Below are 17,723 nucleotides of genomic sequence, written 5' to 3'. Positions count from 1 at the left end.
ATGCGGAAAACTTCAAGGGGGCCAAATACTTTTGCAAACCACTGTAATTCAAACCACACTGGTCCTTTCTATCCTGGTTCATTTTTCTTCATAGTAACATTTTAAAATGAGTAATATATTAATTTAAAGGATGGGAATCAAGTTTAGAGTCAATCAAACACATTTTTTGGTATAGAAATATATTGTCCCAAAAGAGGGACAAATGAGGGGGACAGAGGGACAGGGCTCCCAAAAAGGGACTGTCCCTCCAAAAGAGGCACAGTTGGGAGCTATGATTATAATAATAATTAATAATAATAAATATTTCTAGAAGTTGGTTTGCAGTACTCCACAGTGACCGCTAGATGTCGCCGCATGCACACGTTATCCCCACGTGGCCGCAGGGCATTCTATTGAAGCGCGGCTGGTTGACCGGAAGTGCCGGGGTTCATCACGTGACTTGTCTCACACAATATGGCGGCCTCTGAGCGGACAGCTCTAGTAAGGATGGACATACTATCGGTGTCGGCGTCTATAAACGTGTGGCTTCCCCTGACAGAGCATTCCTTCCCCGCAGAGCCATAGAATTCGGTGACTGCAGATTGCTGGAGATCTTTGTCTACAAGAAAATGGCCGCCGCCGGCTGTAATGAGAGACCAGATGCTAAACTAGTGCTGGGCTAGAGGAACTACATCTCCCAGAGTTCCCAGCGGCGCTCCCCAACATTCCTGGGTGTGGAGAGCAGACAGAGGGGGATGTGGAGTCCTTCCTCAGCTGTAAGAAGGGTTTGTGGTGATATCTGTCATGAGAAGGTCATAGTCAGTGTGTGACTGTGTGTTACCCCCCTGAATGCAATGCATGTGTGTGTGTATATGGCTGCTGCATGTGTGTGTATGATTGTTATGCCCTGTGTGGCTGCTGATCCTACCTCTCTGCACTGTCTGACTGCATGAGATTGCATGTACTCCTTATGTCTTCATGGGTTTTCTCTGGATACTCTGGTTTCCTCCTGAAGTGAGAGGGATATATGGGAAGCTGCCATTTATTTCCTTTTAAACAATGCCAGTTGCCTGGCTGTCCTGTTGATGCTTTGTGTATAAGGCTGGGTGCACACAACAGAACATGAAAGGTTGTGTTTTATGTCATGTTTTCATTTTATGTTGTGTGCGTTTTTTACTGCAGATGCTTTTTTTTTTCAAGCATTTTGCATGCGTATAAATGCGGTTTGCATATGTTTTGTATGCGTTTTTATATTTGAATTTATGAAAATCACCAGTAAGACAACAGGAACCTGAAATACATCACAAAACATTTTGGGGGGGAAAGCGCATATAAAAACGCATACCATTGCCTTTCCATTATGTGCGTTTTTGATGTGTGTTAGAATATTGTGCAACAAAACCAGTGTCATCAAAACCTCCTATGCGTTTTTCTTCCTGCGGACCATAGACTTCCATTAGCAGCAAAAATGCAGCGATTTCCGCAACGCTAGCGTTCCTGCTATGTGTGCTCCCAGCCTGAGCTATGTACCCATTTCACAAGGTTGCCAACAATTTTCCCGACTGGCAATGTTTTTGAGCGAGCAGTTGTTTGTGACGTGGGTAGACAAGACAAGACAAATAACATTTATATCGCGCTTTTCTCCTGGCGGACTCAAAGCGCTCTATAGGCAGTAGCAGTGTTAGAGAGTCTTGCCCAAGGTCTCCTACTGAATAGGTGCTGGCTTACTGAACAGGCAGAGCCGAGATTCGAACCCAGGTCTCCTGTGTCAGAGGCAGAGCCGTTAACCATTACACCATCCAGCCACTATTCCAGCCGCACAGTTACGCAAACATTGATTGTCATGCTGCACTAAAAGACCGTCATGGTGGATCAGATAGTTAAGGTCCCTGACGAAGTACCGCGATCGCTGCCGTCCTATAATGTCACGTGACCAACCAGCAGGAAGGTGAATTGCCGGATGCTTGTTGTGAGCGAGCCGTCGCTGGATCCATCTTCCTGGGTCATTGCGGTGAGTATGAGGATTAGCCATAGACTCTGAACAAACATGCAGATCAGATGTTTGACTGGCGTCTGCCTACATTTACCGCATTTCAGGTGTGTGATTCAGATACCGGTACTACTGGTGCATGACAGATCAGCAGGGCTGCCAGGCAACTGGTATTGTGTAAAAGGAAATGAATATGGCAGCCTCCATATCACTCTCACTTCAGATGTCCTTTAAAGCAGAGTTCCCCAACCCTCTCCTCAAGTATCACCAACAGTACATGTTTTGCAGGAAACCACAAACATGCACAGGTGAGGTAATTAGTGTCTCAACAGAGCTAATTAATTACCTCTGTGGATTTCCACAAAACATGCACTGTTGGTGTGCCTCGAGGACAGGGTTGGGGAACAAGGCTTTAAAGGAGAACTGTAGTGAAAAGTATATAGAGGCTGCCATATTAATTTCATTTTAAGCAATACCAGTTGCCTGGTTATCCTGTTCATCTGCCTCTAATACTTTTTGCCATAGCCCCTGAACAAGCATGCAGCAAATCAGGTGTTTCTGACATTTTTGTCAGATCTGACAAGATTAGCTGCATGCTTGTTTCTGGTGTGATTTTGCAGGCAGATAGCTTAGCATAGGCTGACCAGATGTCCTCTTTTCCCCGGACAGGTCCTCACAGGTTTTTGAAATGTCTCTGTGAAGAGAGCCGAACACAGAGTGAGTCACAAGAGCCGATTGAAGAGACAGAGAGCCGAACAGCCAAGACTCGGTCTAGTGTTTTCCCCAGAGCCTATCAGCTGAGCAGTAGTGTTGTCCGGATCATGAACGATTCGGATCTTTGATCCGGATCTTTTTTGTGAGTCGAATCATCCGTATCATTACAATGAACGAATCATCATTACAATGAACGAAAGCCCACTAGAGGGCGCTCCGGAGGCGTTCTTCTGATCGCAATGAGCGGCCTTCCGTGTTTCGCTTACCTCGTCGCCATGGCGACGAGCGGAGTGACGTCATGGACGTCAGCCGACGTCCTGACGTCAGCCGCCTCCGATCCAGCCCTTAGCGCTGGCCGGAACTTTTTTTTTCCGGCTACGCTGGGCTCAGGCGGCTGGGGGGACCCTCTTTCGCCGCTGCACACGGCGGATCGCCACACTGCAGCGGCGATCAGGCAGCACACGCGGCTGGCAAAGTGCCGGCTGCGTGTGCTGCTTTTTATTTGAGCCAAATCGGCCCAGCAGGGCCTGAGCGGCAGGCTCCGGCGGTACTGGACGAGCTGAGCTCGTCCAGACCGCTCAGCAGGTTAAAGTCAGAAATTCCAGAAGTGAACCGGAGGCGGGGCCGGAGCATTGGGGAGTGGCTGCGCGGGCACAGGATGTCTGCGGGGGGCCATTAGAAGCCCCGGGTAAGTTCAACTCATTTTCCCCCGACCTCCCTACAGTATCCCTTTAAGATAATTGTGGCATTTAAAACAAACCAGCACATGAAAGCAAATACAATGAATAATGACAGTAAGCACCATCTTACACAGCATGTGGCATACAAAATGAATTAAAAGATAGAAAAATTAAAAATTGTGGCATTTAAAACCCATCATACCAGCACAAGGAGTCCTTGTTTAACCACATAAGGACCGGGCTTGTTTGCACTGATCTGTGCAGCGTAGGCTCTCCAGCCCATAGCACAGATCAGCAGGTAGCCAGGGCGACCAGACTAATCCCCCCCCCCCACACCTTTTTTTTTTTTTTTTCTCCACTGGGGGGTGTGATCTCAGCCGGCTATTTTCGTTCAGCGGGGGGCTCCTCAAAGCCCCCCCCCCCCAGCAGCGATTTTCCTCCTCCCTCCCCTCCTTCCTATGGGCGGCACAGGACGGCGATCCGTCCTGCGCCTCCTAGGATAGGCTTCAGCCTATCAGATGCCGGCGATCCCTGGCCAATCAGAGGCCGGGGATCGCCGATCCACGTCACGGCGCTGCTGCGCAGCAGCGCCGTATGATGTAAACAGCGGGGATTTCTTCCCCGCGTGTTTACATTTAGCCTGCGAGCCGCGATCGGAGGCTCGCAGGCTGTTCACGGAGACACCCTCCGTGAACTGACATGGAAAGGCCGCTCCCATGGTAACACCACTTCGACCTGCCGACGCCTATCGGCGTTAGGCGGTCGTTAAGTCGTACCATCTTCTACAGTTTTGAACCAATGTATACACTTTGTTTCTTGTGTTAGTCTCATGTTTCCCGATTTAAAGCCACCCATTAATACAGTGATGCGAAAATCGCTTAAACTGTGTCCAGGTAAACAAAAGTGTGTTGGTATCGGGAGATCAGCATATTTTGTAATATCCTTTTTCCTGTTGTTAATAGTGGATCTGTGGTGTGTCATGCGATCCCGCAGTGGTTGACTTGTTTCTCCCACATAAATTCCTTTGGGGCATTTTGCACACATGATCACGTATATCACATTAGATGAGTCGCAGGAAAAGGTGCCTTGTACTTTGTATTCCTGTTGTGTACCTGGTATTAGTATCCTGTCAGTGGAATGGATGTGTTTACAGGTCCCACACCTTTTCCCTCGGCCAGGGAATGTTCCATTCTTTTCTGGACTATCATCTGCTTAAGATTGGGTGGCTGTCGGAACGCTAGGAGGGGAGGTTCAGGGAATATCTTTTTCGGTCTCTGATCCTTGTGTAGAACAGGATGAAGTTCTTTTGCAATCTTTCTTAAAGAGAACCCGAGGTGGGATTTTATTATGTTAGTGGGGCACAGAGGCTGGTTATGCACACTAACACCAGCCTCTGTTGCCCCATGGTGTGCCACCAAGACCCCCCTGCGCGCCGCTATACCCCTGCAGTGCTGGCGACACGCAGCGTGTCGCCAGCACAATGTTTACCTAAGCGCTGTCTGTCAGCGCCGCTCCCCCCGCCTCCTCCGCATCGGCGCTACCCGCCTGTGTCCCTTCCCTCCCACTGATTGGAGGGAAGTGATGCAGGGGAGCGGCGTTGACAGACATCGCTTAGGTAAACATTGTGCGCAGCGTGTCGCCAGCACTGCGGGGGGTATAGCGGCGCGCAGGGGGGTCTTGGAGGCACACCATGGGGCAACAGAGGCTGGTGTTAGTGTGCATAACCAGCCTCTGTGCCCCACTAGCATAATTAAATCCCACCTCGGGTTCTCTTTAAGATTTCCTGGCGTGGGTTGTAGGTGACCACCAGTGGGACACGGCTCTCTTCTTGGTTCTGCTTGTACTCCTGGAGCTGAGTCCTAGGGATGTTGTTAGCTTTCTTGATTTGGGTCTCAGCCATTAGAGGATTGTATCCCTTTTAATGAAATTCTTCTTCAGGTAACCCAGGTGTTTGTTTTCTATCCTTTTCATTCATTTTTGTGCCATATGCTGTGTAAGAAGGTGTTCACTGTCACTATTCATTTTATTTGCTTTCATGTGCTGGCTTTAAATGCCACAATTCTCTTAGGCTGGTTTCACAGTGGGACGTTGCGTTTTAGGGGACGTTATGGTCGTATAACGTGCCCCTAACGCAACGCCTGGTGGTGTTGGAGCAGGACGCTACCAAGAGCCGCGTTACAAGCAGCTCTTGGTGCGCCTGTTCTGTCGGAGGCACTGCGGAGACCACGTGAGCGGAGCTCTCCGCATCACGTGGTCCCGCCAGCCAATCCGTGGCCGCTCCAGGATGTAAACACTGCAAGTGCAGTGAATAATAAGTAGCCATGTGCCTGGCTACGTAGCGGCCTCTCCCCGCCTCCCCTCCGCCTATAAATTGAAAAAAAAAAACCTACTGAGCATGTGCAAACTGTCTAACGCGGCTTAGCCGCATATAAACTACTGCATGCAGTACGTTATCAGGACGTGCTGCGTTATAACGTAACGTAACGTGGTGACAAAGCTGTGATACCTGTCTGGTTTATATAAAGGACATTTTGTTTTAAATTAGCTCCATTTGGTGATATATAAACAATTTCTGTTAGAAGAAGGCCACATGATGTGTACGTGCTCAGGGACACTTGCTACTCTTGAACATGTCCTAATAGTAGATTTACTGTTATTTTGCAATGTCCTAGCTTCCTTGACTTTTAGTGGAAAAGGGGCCCCACGGACAGATTTAGACAAGTGATGTGTTGTCCAGACTGAACCACTTCCCCTTGTGACCTTAAACAGAAGGTTGAGTAAGAGAACAGTGGGTGGTGAAACTCATTATAATATGGGTGGAGAGTTCTAAGAATTAAATGTTAACTGCTTCATGTCTGCACTGATTACTGAACTGTGATTGGTTTTTGTAACACTGATGGACATCCTGAACTGCCCAGGGAGTGTATATTTTTGCATACTTGTAACCCTATAAAATCGGCTGTGTGCTAATGATCTGTAGCATTACTCTGATGATGCCTGTATCAACGGCCCTTGATGCATGAATAAATGTGTTGTCTATTTGACGAGGTGTGTCCGAGTCTTCCCTGTCCTTAAACATCTTGGACAGTTTTGGTGGAGAAACGCGGGCAATGAACGATTGACTTTGTGGCACACCTCTGGAGGGACCCTGGACATCTTGAGGAGCGGAACCTTGGAGAAACAGCCGTGGAGAGGTCCAGATATCAAATCCTTAAACAGCGCTGTACCAGGTGAGACTTGATCACCTACTTGATATTTGCACCTCCCTGCTGGTTGCAACCCTACTCCGCTCAGCAGGGTTTCCGTGAGGATCTCCCATGACAACGGTCTCCTGATATGTGGTATGTCATCTTCTATTTCTTATTCTGTACCCTGTATGCATACCGTCTCTTTCTTCTGATTAACTTGGTGCTTGAGATTTAACATGTGTTATTCATGCCGTCTGTCTGCTGTGATTAACTTAGTGCATGGAATCTGACTTAGTTGCTATTGTATGGAGTATAGTGTTGTGTGAGTAACTAGAATTCATTACAATAGTATATGATATGTGGATTCATGCTGAGTAATGTCATATTTCTGAAGAGAACATTCTATGTGGTATCCGGAGTATTGGGAGTCGACGGTGGAGAGCCAATCTAGATTATAACCTCTGTGAGTCAGCATACTATTGTGTGCATAGCCCTGTGGTGCTGCAACACACAGTTATCACACAGGATACACACTGTGGAGAAAGTTTTCAGAAGGAAACCACAGGTTGAAAATCTATAGACCGTGGTCATAATTCATAGACAGAGGGGAGATTCGCTTCCTTCAAAGCAGAGAACTTGTAGGCTGGCTCTCCCCTGAGACAACATAACGTTGGATGGGATACTTGTAGCAGGGAGATTGAACATATGTTTAAACTTATGGTGATGTGTAATGGTGTTTTATTGTCTGCAAGGTACCTAGTGTGTGCAGCTCAGAGATAACTGTATTTGACTAAGTGTTCTCTTATATGTGTAGGCAACTGTTTTCTCCTTCCCAACAAACACCAAGGTGGAATACACATTAAATTACGTCACACTACATAAAGTATAGTGGGGCTCATCGGGGGGGCCTACTTAATTGGCGTGTGGAAGGGAGAAAACTAAACTTGCCTGAACTATGCTGTTTTTGTACTAACCTCTACAAACACTTTAGAGTGTGCCCAGAGTGTCTCATATCATTGGAAAAAGTACCCAGTATAGTTGAATATTTGATCAGGAGGAGAGTGACCTGCGGCACCCCCAATATCTCTCTAGACAGATACAGGCCAATTGTAATAAGGCCCTATGTGCCACGCCTCCCCGGCAGCACTCAATTCCCCTTATAGTCAACACCCTGGGAGTGTGCAAAATTGGGCCTTGAATACCAGCCAAAGCCTGAAATAGTCGCTCAGCATTATATTTTTTCTGTCAAAATTAGTCGCCCCCTGGGACCTCCCAATCCCTCAACTATTAAGAGAGGGTGGGGCAGGGACTAGACAACTCAGAATAATCAGACAATTCTGAGGATCTGGAATAAATTATCCAATCCCTCAGTTAGTGGAGAGGTTGGATCCACTACCTGAGGGTTCTAAGTGTTCAGATGACTCTGATGGCTCACATATCTGAGACAGTATAGCCTGTGCACACCCCTGGATGAGTGAGGGAGTGACCGCATGCTCAAAAGGTCTTATCCTGATCAAATAAATGTAAATTTCTCATAGGGTGCTGTTATTTGCCCTGAGAGGGATTGTGAGACACTGATTTATTGGCTCATTGCTACAGTTAACAGTATAATCATTCTGATAGTCTAGTGGTGTTATATCTGGTGGAAGAATTTGTGTTGTCCTGATTTGGCTGATATATATGAGACTCAAGCTGCCTTAGAGGAGGCTTTGAGGTTTGGCTTTGAGGTTTGTCCACCGGGGGAGGAGCTTCCCGACCACGAGAGAGAAGTCTCCGCTCAGCCAGATCCAATTCATTGCCGATCAATAGATTACTGGATGTCACAGGGATTGTGATGCACACCAGACCACTGCCTGCTAGACACAATTGAGCGACCAGGTGAGCAGTGCAGCCGAACTTGGGGTTTTGCTGCTCCCCGGGCCACTCAAACAGACAGGTGGGTGCTCTGTGAGTCCTCACTGGTACTGGTGTCTTGCGGGCCAGTCAGGCAGCAAGGTGGAGGCTTTGTGAGCTCTCACTGGGGCTGGAGGATCTAAGTGGGGCATTGCAGACTTTTGTGACAGTAGTCGGGACTTCACAGGGATTGTGATGCACACCAGACCACTGCCTGCTAGACATAATTGGGTGACCAGGTGGGCAGTGCAGCCGAACTTAGGGTTTTGCTGCTCCCCAGGCCACTCAAGCAGACAAGTGAGCCTTTGTGAAACCTCACTGGTACTGGTGTCTTGCAGGCTAACCAGGCAGCACAGTGAGAGCTTTATAAACTTTCACTGTAGCTGAAGGGGTCTAAGTGAGGCATCGCAAGCTATTGTGAAAGTCACTAGAAGATTGGCGGGATTGGCTGACCCTTGTGTCAATAAGTGTATTGCACAGAAGCAACACAGAGAGTGTTGCTTGAGTTGTTCCCATTCGAAACCAGAGGATTGGCCACCTTTGGTGTGAGAATTGCGTGGAATTCAGGGTGAACACATAGTCTTTATTATGAGGAACTCAATTTCCCGGAAACGAGAGTCAAATCGTGGAGAGCCACAGTATTTGACCCCTCGAGAGGAAATGTCTGACAAATGTGGACTATGGGTGTCACGATATTTAGAGGAATGGGAATGGTGGACGAACCACAAGTTTGCTAAAAAGGGTACCTTTAAGCCAAAAATTTGGGAAAATCTGTGGGACACACACAGAATGAGAATGAGTCATCCTAATGAGAGAGAGGCATGGAGTAGATGGATGAAGGAGTCCATCCGGAGATCAGAGGATGTGAACATATTGACAGTGACACAATCTGCAACTGTCACAGGTAAGATGAGACCTACAACTGCAAGCACTGAACAATTGTATGGGTCAGAGGATGAGCAAATAGAGGAGAAGGAGGTAATGGAGATGGGAGCATACCAAGCTTGGTCTGCAATCATGTCCGGGGAGCTGCATGAGTCATTCAACAGAACTGCGTCACAAGACGTGAGCCATAGAGCTGCTGCAGAACCTCTTACAAGAGGCAATGCTGCAACACAGCCTCTCATTGACCTCACTGAAACAGAGGAAGTACAGTTTCACATAGATCAGAGGCAGAGACAGGATGTGCCAGAGTCAGCAAGCCTAGGAGCTCACGGGGGAAGAGGGGAGCTAGGGAAACTGCGTCATCCCACTATAGATCCTCAGCTAACCACTGAAGTAAGTACACCAACTGCCCTAGCACAGTTAAGGGAAGAATCACCACCTGCATATGAGACAGGGAGAGTGTCAGAATACACTTCCCTCAACTATGCTCTGAATCCAAATGATAGGATGTACCCCCTCCAACCAATGATGACGGGCATCCCTCACTGCTCCCCTTATGAATTAATCCCTACTCATCTTAGTAATATAAGCAACTACTTAACACACTACATGCAGCCCTCCCCCTTCATGGATCATCCATTACTATCTCAAATTAGAAATCGATTTTTCCCACAGCTTACTCCTATGCCCTCTCAGCCCACTACCACGGCAAGGGTGCCAGAACCAGATTGGCAGCAACACCTAAGTCAAAGCCAAGAAGGGGAAGTGACACCTTCTCTCTCTGACACTAGACTGTCACCTAGTCCCTTCAGTGACAATACAGACTTAACCGACCTGGATAGTTTAAATGGCACACCCCAAGGCACTTTGCAGCTTAGTCCTAATACTGCCCCTTTTACACCACAGTCAGGCAGCAGTCAACCATCCTGGGTAAGTGATACTAACCCTTTCAGGCAAAAGCCAATCCCCTTAAGGCAAACGCAGGAGAAACATAATCCCAGTGAGTCACAGAGGGAGACTAACCTGTCAGGAGCCCCTGCTAAACCCAACTGGGAACAGCAGCACCCTGCTGAAATGATATATCCAGTAAGGGAACAAGTATTGTCAAATAACCATGACAGGCTGACAGGTACTACCATACCATATACCCTGGACCCCCTCAGAAATAAGGGGACTTTTGAGTGTCATACCCCACCCACGAGCTGACCCTGCCAAATTTGCAAAAGGACTAATAGATACACAGACGTGCTACAAGGCCACATGGGGAAACATGTTTCGACTTATCACAAGGGTGTGCGGGGAGAGGGACCTGAAGGAAATAGTCAGCAAGACATTTATACCGAGGGAAGTGTCACAGGACTCCAGTGAAAAGGGATATTTTTGGACGAACGCTTTGACAAACCAACTCAAAATTGTCTATCCACCTAGACCTCGTAAGCGAGGTTTGAGAGTATGTTACAGGTGTGGAAACCCAGGGCATTTCATCAAACAGTGTAGCTACACACCTCAGTCTAACTATAAAACACAGACAGATAGGGACACTGTGGCACATCTCTGAAGGGATCCTTTTGATTTTGGGAGAGCGGAGATCGGACTAGCATCAGCTCAGGGGTCCAAATATTGGATCTTCACAGCGCTGTAAAAGGTGAGCGTTATTACCTTAAATCTGATATTGCACCCCTGTGCTGCGTACGAATTCATCCTCTGCTCGGCCGATATCTGATATGGATCACCTTCTGACGGCTTCCTCCTAGAATGTGGTATGTTCTGGTATGTTTTATAACTTTTTTCCTGTGTGCATACCGTGTCTTTTTGTTAACTAGCTTGCTGCTTGAAAAATATAGAGAATAAGCATAAGTGATATATTACTGTGCTGCAGTTTCTGATGTAAATATGTGAATGACTCATGCCATTATTTGTGTTCTAAGCATTGCCTCAGGATACATACTGTTGAGACACTTCGGACATCCCTAATAGAACTTTAGAGCAAAATAGGATTCTTAATTAGTATCGCTGACTATCAGTAATGTTAGTAAATTAACATATAGGGACACGAAGTGTTCACGGCAGGGTGTAGTCTGAAAATAAGGTCAAACTGTGTTGTTCCTATGAAGTTTCTGTTGCATATAGTGAAAGTATTTGGTTGGTCAAGATATAAGTGCTTGCACTTAGTGCTGATCATTGTGTTCACCAGTATGTGTTGGTGAGTCGTTGTCTCCTTTCCATTGATCACCTTAATAGCATAAAATATCAGTGATACATCGCGTTGGAAGGCATTTAGCCAGCCAATCACTGCGGTGCACTGGGGTGATGAATGGAGAGGAGGAGAGTGAATTTACCAGCTTTGTGTCCGGCTTGTACAACACTGTATAGGAAATTTTATACATGTCCTGAGTGCCTAACACCGTTACGAAAAATATTTAGTATTGTTGGTTATTTGGTCAGAAGAAGAATAACCTGTGGTATCCCAAACACCTTTCTAGATAAACGTAAGCCAGTTGTGATAGAATCTTACAAGCCACCTGGCTCGCTGCAGCCACCAGTCAGCTATACATTCTCTTTGTATTCAGCGCCCTGGGAGTGCAGCGAATTAGGCATTGCTGAATGCACCCTGGAACCTATCCAATCCCCAGATACCTGGAGAACAAGCACAGGACTCAAAAAGCTCAGAGGAATCTGACGAGTTTGAGAGTTTGCCAATAATTGCTCCCTGCCACCGCCCTATCCCACAGGTGCAGGAAAGTGTTGAGCGCTACCTAAGGGCTAGACGGGCTCAAATAATTCAAAAACCCGAAAATCTGTAAATATGAATTTTGCATAAATTACTGGCTAGACTGGTGATGCCACTAGCAGGTTTCTTCCCTTGACTAAATGACTATAGAATATACACCCTATTCTGAGCAAGGCTGTGGTGTGTGGACTTATGGGTTTGCTGTTGCAGCCTGCGCTGTGGTGTTTCTAGTGGTTTCCTGGTGTTATTGTCGCTAGAGGGAGTTGTGTTGTCCTGATTTGGTTGAAGTATACGGAACCAGGGCTGAGTCAGAGAGAGCATTGAGGTTCGGTTTTGGTATAAGGGCATCAGGAGAGCAAACTCAGTGCCACTTCAGAAACGAGCCCAATCAGTTAGACTCGGTCAGTTGCCATTCAATAGAGGTTGTAAATGGTGGTGTTGAGGTTAGTCCATCGGGAGGGGACCCTCTGTCAGACCAAGCCAGTGAAGGGTCCACTCAGCCAGATCTAAGTGCTTGTCACCCGCACAATTATTGCAGTTTGGATTTCTCAGGGTTGGCAATGGTCACCAGACCAATGCCTACTGGGCGACAGTAAAGGATCGGGTGACCTGTTGGGCAGCAAGGACAAACATAAAACCTTGCTACTTGCCAGACCACGTGAGACAGTGTGACTATTGTGACTCCCTCTACTACGTGCTGGAGTGAGCACAATATTGCTGAATAACATCAGTAAAACCTTGCTGACCCTTGTGAAAATCAACAGAGGGGTGACGGGATTGGCTGACTCCAGTGTGCTTAGTGGTTCACACGGTAGCAACAGGGAGAGAACCTGTTGCTCAAGTTGCTCCCAGGCGAAACCAGAGATTGGCCATCTCTGGTGTGAGAATTGCTTGGAATTCAAGGGGAAAACACAGTCCATACTATGGGGAATTCAATTGCTCAGAAGCGAGCGTCAAATCGCGGTGAGCCGCAGCATTTGACGCCGCGAGAAGAGATGTGTAGCAAGTATGGACCGTGGGTCTCCCGATACTTGGAGGACTGGGAGCGATGGACTAACCAGAAATATGCCAGAAAGGGAACTTTTAAACCAAAGGTGTGGGAAAATTTGTGGGATGTCCACAGGGTAAGGATGACTCGCCCAAACGAGCGAGAAGCATGGAGTAGGTGGATGATGGAGGCGATTCGCCGATCCGAAGACGTCACCATCATGACAGTAAAACAATCAGGCACAGGAGGGTCACCACGGCTAGAAGATGAGGGGACTGAAGACACTGATGTGCTGGATATGGGAGCACACCAGGCTTGGACAGCACTTATGTCCGGGTCTTCTCGTAGGCAGACTGATAAGGCCGTGTCTCAGCATGTGAAACACAGAGCTGCTGCAGAAGCTCTTGATGACAGTGCTGACACACAGCCACCAGGTGATCTCACTAAGAAAGAGGAAGTACAGGCACACAGCGACAACAGACAGCTAACGCAGACCTCATTAGAGACAACACACAGTAGCAGTGACAGGCTGGCCCACATACAACCTGACAGAGAGAGAGATGACTCTACATCTGTATGCCAATCCTCGTTGTATTCAGGACTGACTAATGAGTTAAACAAACCCACAGCTCCTACACAGCTAAGGGAGGAAACACCACCACCAGCGTATGGAACAAGTAAAGTAGTAGGGAGTATTCCCCATGAATATACCCCAGCCCCATATGACAGGCCACTTCCCTGGATCCATGCTTCTCATTGCAAGAAGATACGCAAAAGTGATTAATGCAAACATGCCACCAGGGGCATTTATGTTAGTCTGTCTTGCATGTTGTTTGTCATGTATATTCAAAGGTGCTGAGGGACAAACTACCTCTAGCCACCACCAGCAACCTTGGGTGCCACCAGCATCATATGGTAAGTGGGGGGTGAAACCACAAGGCTGGGATCCTGCCCACTTGCATAAGGTTGAATGTAAACAAGGGAGACTAGTGCCAAGATATCCACTTTTTTACCGAGGGTATATGCATGTACATGGTACTAAGGGAATGAGTCCTACTAGCCTGCACTATTTTGAGCACGCTAGGCCAATTCATCCACCCCTGGTGATAGACACATACTGGCATACCTTGGACGAACTGTGTAATACCATGTACCACAGAATGATTCCTCCGGTTCAGGAGCATTTAAAAAAAAAAAGGCTGGGTGGGAAACCAGAGATCACTTTCTTTTTAACATATGTTCAAGATAGACTTGTCCCTGACTGTGAGGCAGATCAGGACCCATAATAAACGTTCCACCAGAATGCACCGCCTTAAGAGGAGTTTTTAGCCAAAAGGTGGCTCTTATTAAGGTGAAGAGGATGCACTGCCTTAAGATGAGTTCTTAGCCAAAAAGGTGGCTCTTATTAAGGTGAAGAGGATGGCACTACAACATATGTACCACAGAGCCAGAGGTGATATAGCTGGAGGCCCTGACTACAAGAATAGAGCCAGAGGTGATATAGCTGGAGGCCCTGACTACAAGAATACTGTGATAAAAACTTTTTAATATAAGTAGTTCACAGGGATGAACTAGAGGAGGGAGTGACAAAGCTGTGATACCTGTCTGGTTTATATAAAGGACATTTTGTTTTAAATTAGCTCCATTTGGTGATATGTAAACAATTTGTGTTAGAAGAAGGCCACATGATGTGTACGTGCTCAGGGACACTTGCTACTCTTGAACATGTCCTAATAGTAGATTTACTGTTATTTTGCAATGTCCTAGCTTCCTTGACTTTTAGTGGAAAAGGGGCCCCACTGACAGATTTAGACAAGTGATGTGTTGTCCAGACTGAACCACTTCCCCTTGTGACCTTAAACAGAAGGTTGAGTAAGAGAACAGTGGGTGGTGAAACTCATTATAATATGGGTGGAGAGTTCTAAGAATTAAATGTTAACTGCTTCATGTCTGCACTGATTACTGAACTGTGATTGGTTTTTGTAACACTGATGGACATCCTGAACTGCCCAGGGAGTGTATATTTTTGCATACTTGTAACCCTATAAAATCGGCTGTGTGCTAATGATCTGTAGCATTACTCTGATGATGCCTGTATCAACGGCCCTTGATGCATGAATAAATGTGTTGTCTATTTGACGAGGTGTGTCCGAGTCTTCCCTGTCCTTAAACATCTTGGACACTGTAATAAATCAACTTATCTCTCTCTTGTCAGACTTGTCAGCCTGTGTCTGGAAGGCTGCCAAATTCTTCAGTGTTGTGGTTCTGTGATGCATCTCCCCCCTCCAGGCCCCTCTCTGCACACTGCCTGTGTGTTATTTAGATTAGGGCAGCTTCTCTCTTCTCTCTTATCTTTTACAAGCTGGATAAATCCTCCTCTGAGCTGGCTGGGCTTTCACATACTGAGAAATTACATACAGGCAGAGCTGTCTGCACTCTGCAGGAAGAAACAGCCTGACACTTCAGTGGAAGATAGCTGCAGCGGGAAAGAAACACACAAATGATCTCTTGAGATTCAAAAGGAAGGGTGTATACAGCCTGCTTGTGTATGGATGTATTTTCTATGTGTGGACATACTGTACATTAACCTACTTCCTGTTTTGGTGGCCATTTTGTTTGTTTATAAACACACTTTTTAAAACTGTTTTTAACCACTTTTAATGCGGCGAGGAGCGGCGAAATTGTGACAGAGGGTAATAGGAGATGTCCCCTAACGCACTGGTATGTTTACTTTTGTGCGATTTTAACAATACAGATTCTCTTTAAGGGTGGTGTAATAAGGTGGCATCACATTGTTCCCAGCCACACATGCATATGACAGGCAGCCTGAGACTTGACGTGAGGAGCATAGAATCACTGAAAAATACAGCAGTGTCCAAATGATGACGAGCACTAGAAAGCCGTCCCGTTATCAACATTTTGAAGGCAAAATAATATTTTTTTTCACCTGGTGTTGTGCTGCGCATCAGTGATAGGAAACCAAAAGGAAATGTTTTGTCTGTGTGTGTATAACAGAAATAAAGGCGCTAGTCTAGTTTAGGGGACCCAGCAGGAAACCTCACCGGGGACAGTTCTTCAATCACAGCACCCTCTGACAGCACAAAGCGTTGTGATTGGCTGAATAGTGTGGGCGGAGTTTACTACAACCTATTGGATACCTAGCAGTTCGAGAGGATGCTCCCCACCCGATCACGTTAGCTGAATTCCCCTATGAGGTTTCATGCAGAGTCCCCCTTAAAGTAGACTAGCAGCAAAACGAAAGCTTCAACATGTATCATGTAACCTATAGAGCCCAATAGTGTCACTCCAGACCCAATATTCTCAGATAGGGTGAGGTCCATGGAAAGGGGACAATATGGACACCAGAGCACTGATTAGATGTTGTATACCGTATCTATTGTTTGTGAATGAGTAGGGAAATGTGTTAAAGGACATGAGGTACCATGATAAGATGCCTAGCACACAAATAACTAGGCTGTGTTCCTTTTTCTCTTTCTCTGCCTGAAACAGTTAATCAGGTATGCAAGTGACAGTTTGTCTAGGTCGAACTATAGCATAACCCTCACTGATAAGGCCTTAGATTTGAGCTCTGGCATTCTTCAATTAATGTGTCATTGAGCAGAGACAACAAAACAGTAAAAACTTAAAAACTAGATTTAAATATATAATAAAACTGTGGGATATAAAAAAGTCATTTTTAGGAGGAGGACAGAAACAATTGTTTTTCTCATCGGTTTTATTTTCACCTCTGATGTCCTTTAAAGTGAACCTCCGGACTATAAAATCGACTCGGCAGCACTGAAAAGGCTTGGTGTTTCTTTAAGTTTCACAGCATCAGAACTTTGTTTCTCTTATCCAAGCCTCATTTTTAGCTGCACAGAAGAAAACTGCCCGAGCTTTTTCTCCCTGATGCTGTGCAAAGCATGATGGGATTTCTGATGTTGGTGCTCTCGTCCTGCTGTTTTGGTGCAATTTTTTTTTTTTTTTTTTTTTTCATTTTGAATTTGACATTTGAAGCCTAGTGTGTGCAGCTGGGAGGGGTGATCAGGACACAGGACAGAGTGTCTCCTGCTCCTTGTCACCTCCTTTCAACCAAAAAGATGGCTGCCCCCATGACAAAGATGGCAGCCCCCATGAATCACAAACATTTGCCTGTTCTTTTAAAACAGGGTGGGTAAAAAATTATATTACCCATCTATTCTAATTAACATAACTAATGTAACTTAATGACAGTATGTTTGTTTAGGCTAAAGTTCCCCTTTAACTGAGAGGGATATGGATGTTTCCTGTTAAACAATACCAGTTGCCTGGCTTCCTGCTGACCTCTTTGGCTGCAGTAGTGGCTGAATCACGCACCTGAAACAAGCATGCAGCTAATCCAGTCTGACTTCAGTTCAGTCAAAGCACCTGATCTGCATGCTTGTTGAGGGGCTGTGGCTGAAAGTATTAGAGACACAGGATCAGCAGGAGAGTCAGGCAACTGGTATTTTAAAAGGAAAAATCCATATCCTTCTCAGTTTAGGGTCCCTTTAAAGAGACTCCGTAACAAAAATTGCATCCTGTTTTTTATCATCCTACAAGTTTCAAAAGCTATTCTAATGTGTTCTGGCTTACTGCAGCACGTTCTACTATCACAGTCTCTGTAATAAATCAACTTATCTCTCTCTTGTCAGAC

The 17,723-nt window shown here is 46.3% G+C and overlaps 1 protein-coding gene across 4 annotated transcripts in view; it reads left to right on the top strand.

Moving 5' to 3' along the window:
• The first annotated feature begins 460 nt into the window (after positions 1-460).
• The window catches only part of LOC137538875 (zinc finger protein 3 homolog), a 43,328-nt gene continuing 26,065 nt past the window's right edge, over positions 461-17,723 (top strand). For 2 of the 4 annotated variants that reach the window (XM_068261276.1, XM_068261273.1), the window contains exon 1: positions 461-755. In XM_068261276.1, the coding sequence (XP_068117377.1) occupies positions 735-755 (21 nt within the window). In that variant the 5' untranslated portion in view covers positions 461-734. Of the gene's footprint in view, positions 765-2,638; positions 2,826-17,723 lie in introns of all 4 variants that reach the window. The other 2 variants (XM_068261274.1, XM_068261275.1) reach the window with 2 other exon arrangements.

This window comes from Hyperolius riggenbachi, chromosome 11 (assembly GCF_040937935.1).
Source record: "Hyperolius riggenbachi isolate aHypRig1 chromosome 11, aHypRig1.pri, whole genome shotgun sequence".
Taxonomy (NCBI): Eukaryota; Metazoa; Chordata; class Amphibia; order Anura; family Hyperoliidae; genus Hyperolius; species Hyperolius riggenbachi.
This window is presented reverse-complemented; position numbering and strand designations above follow the sequence as displayed.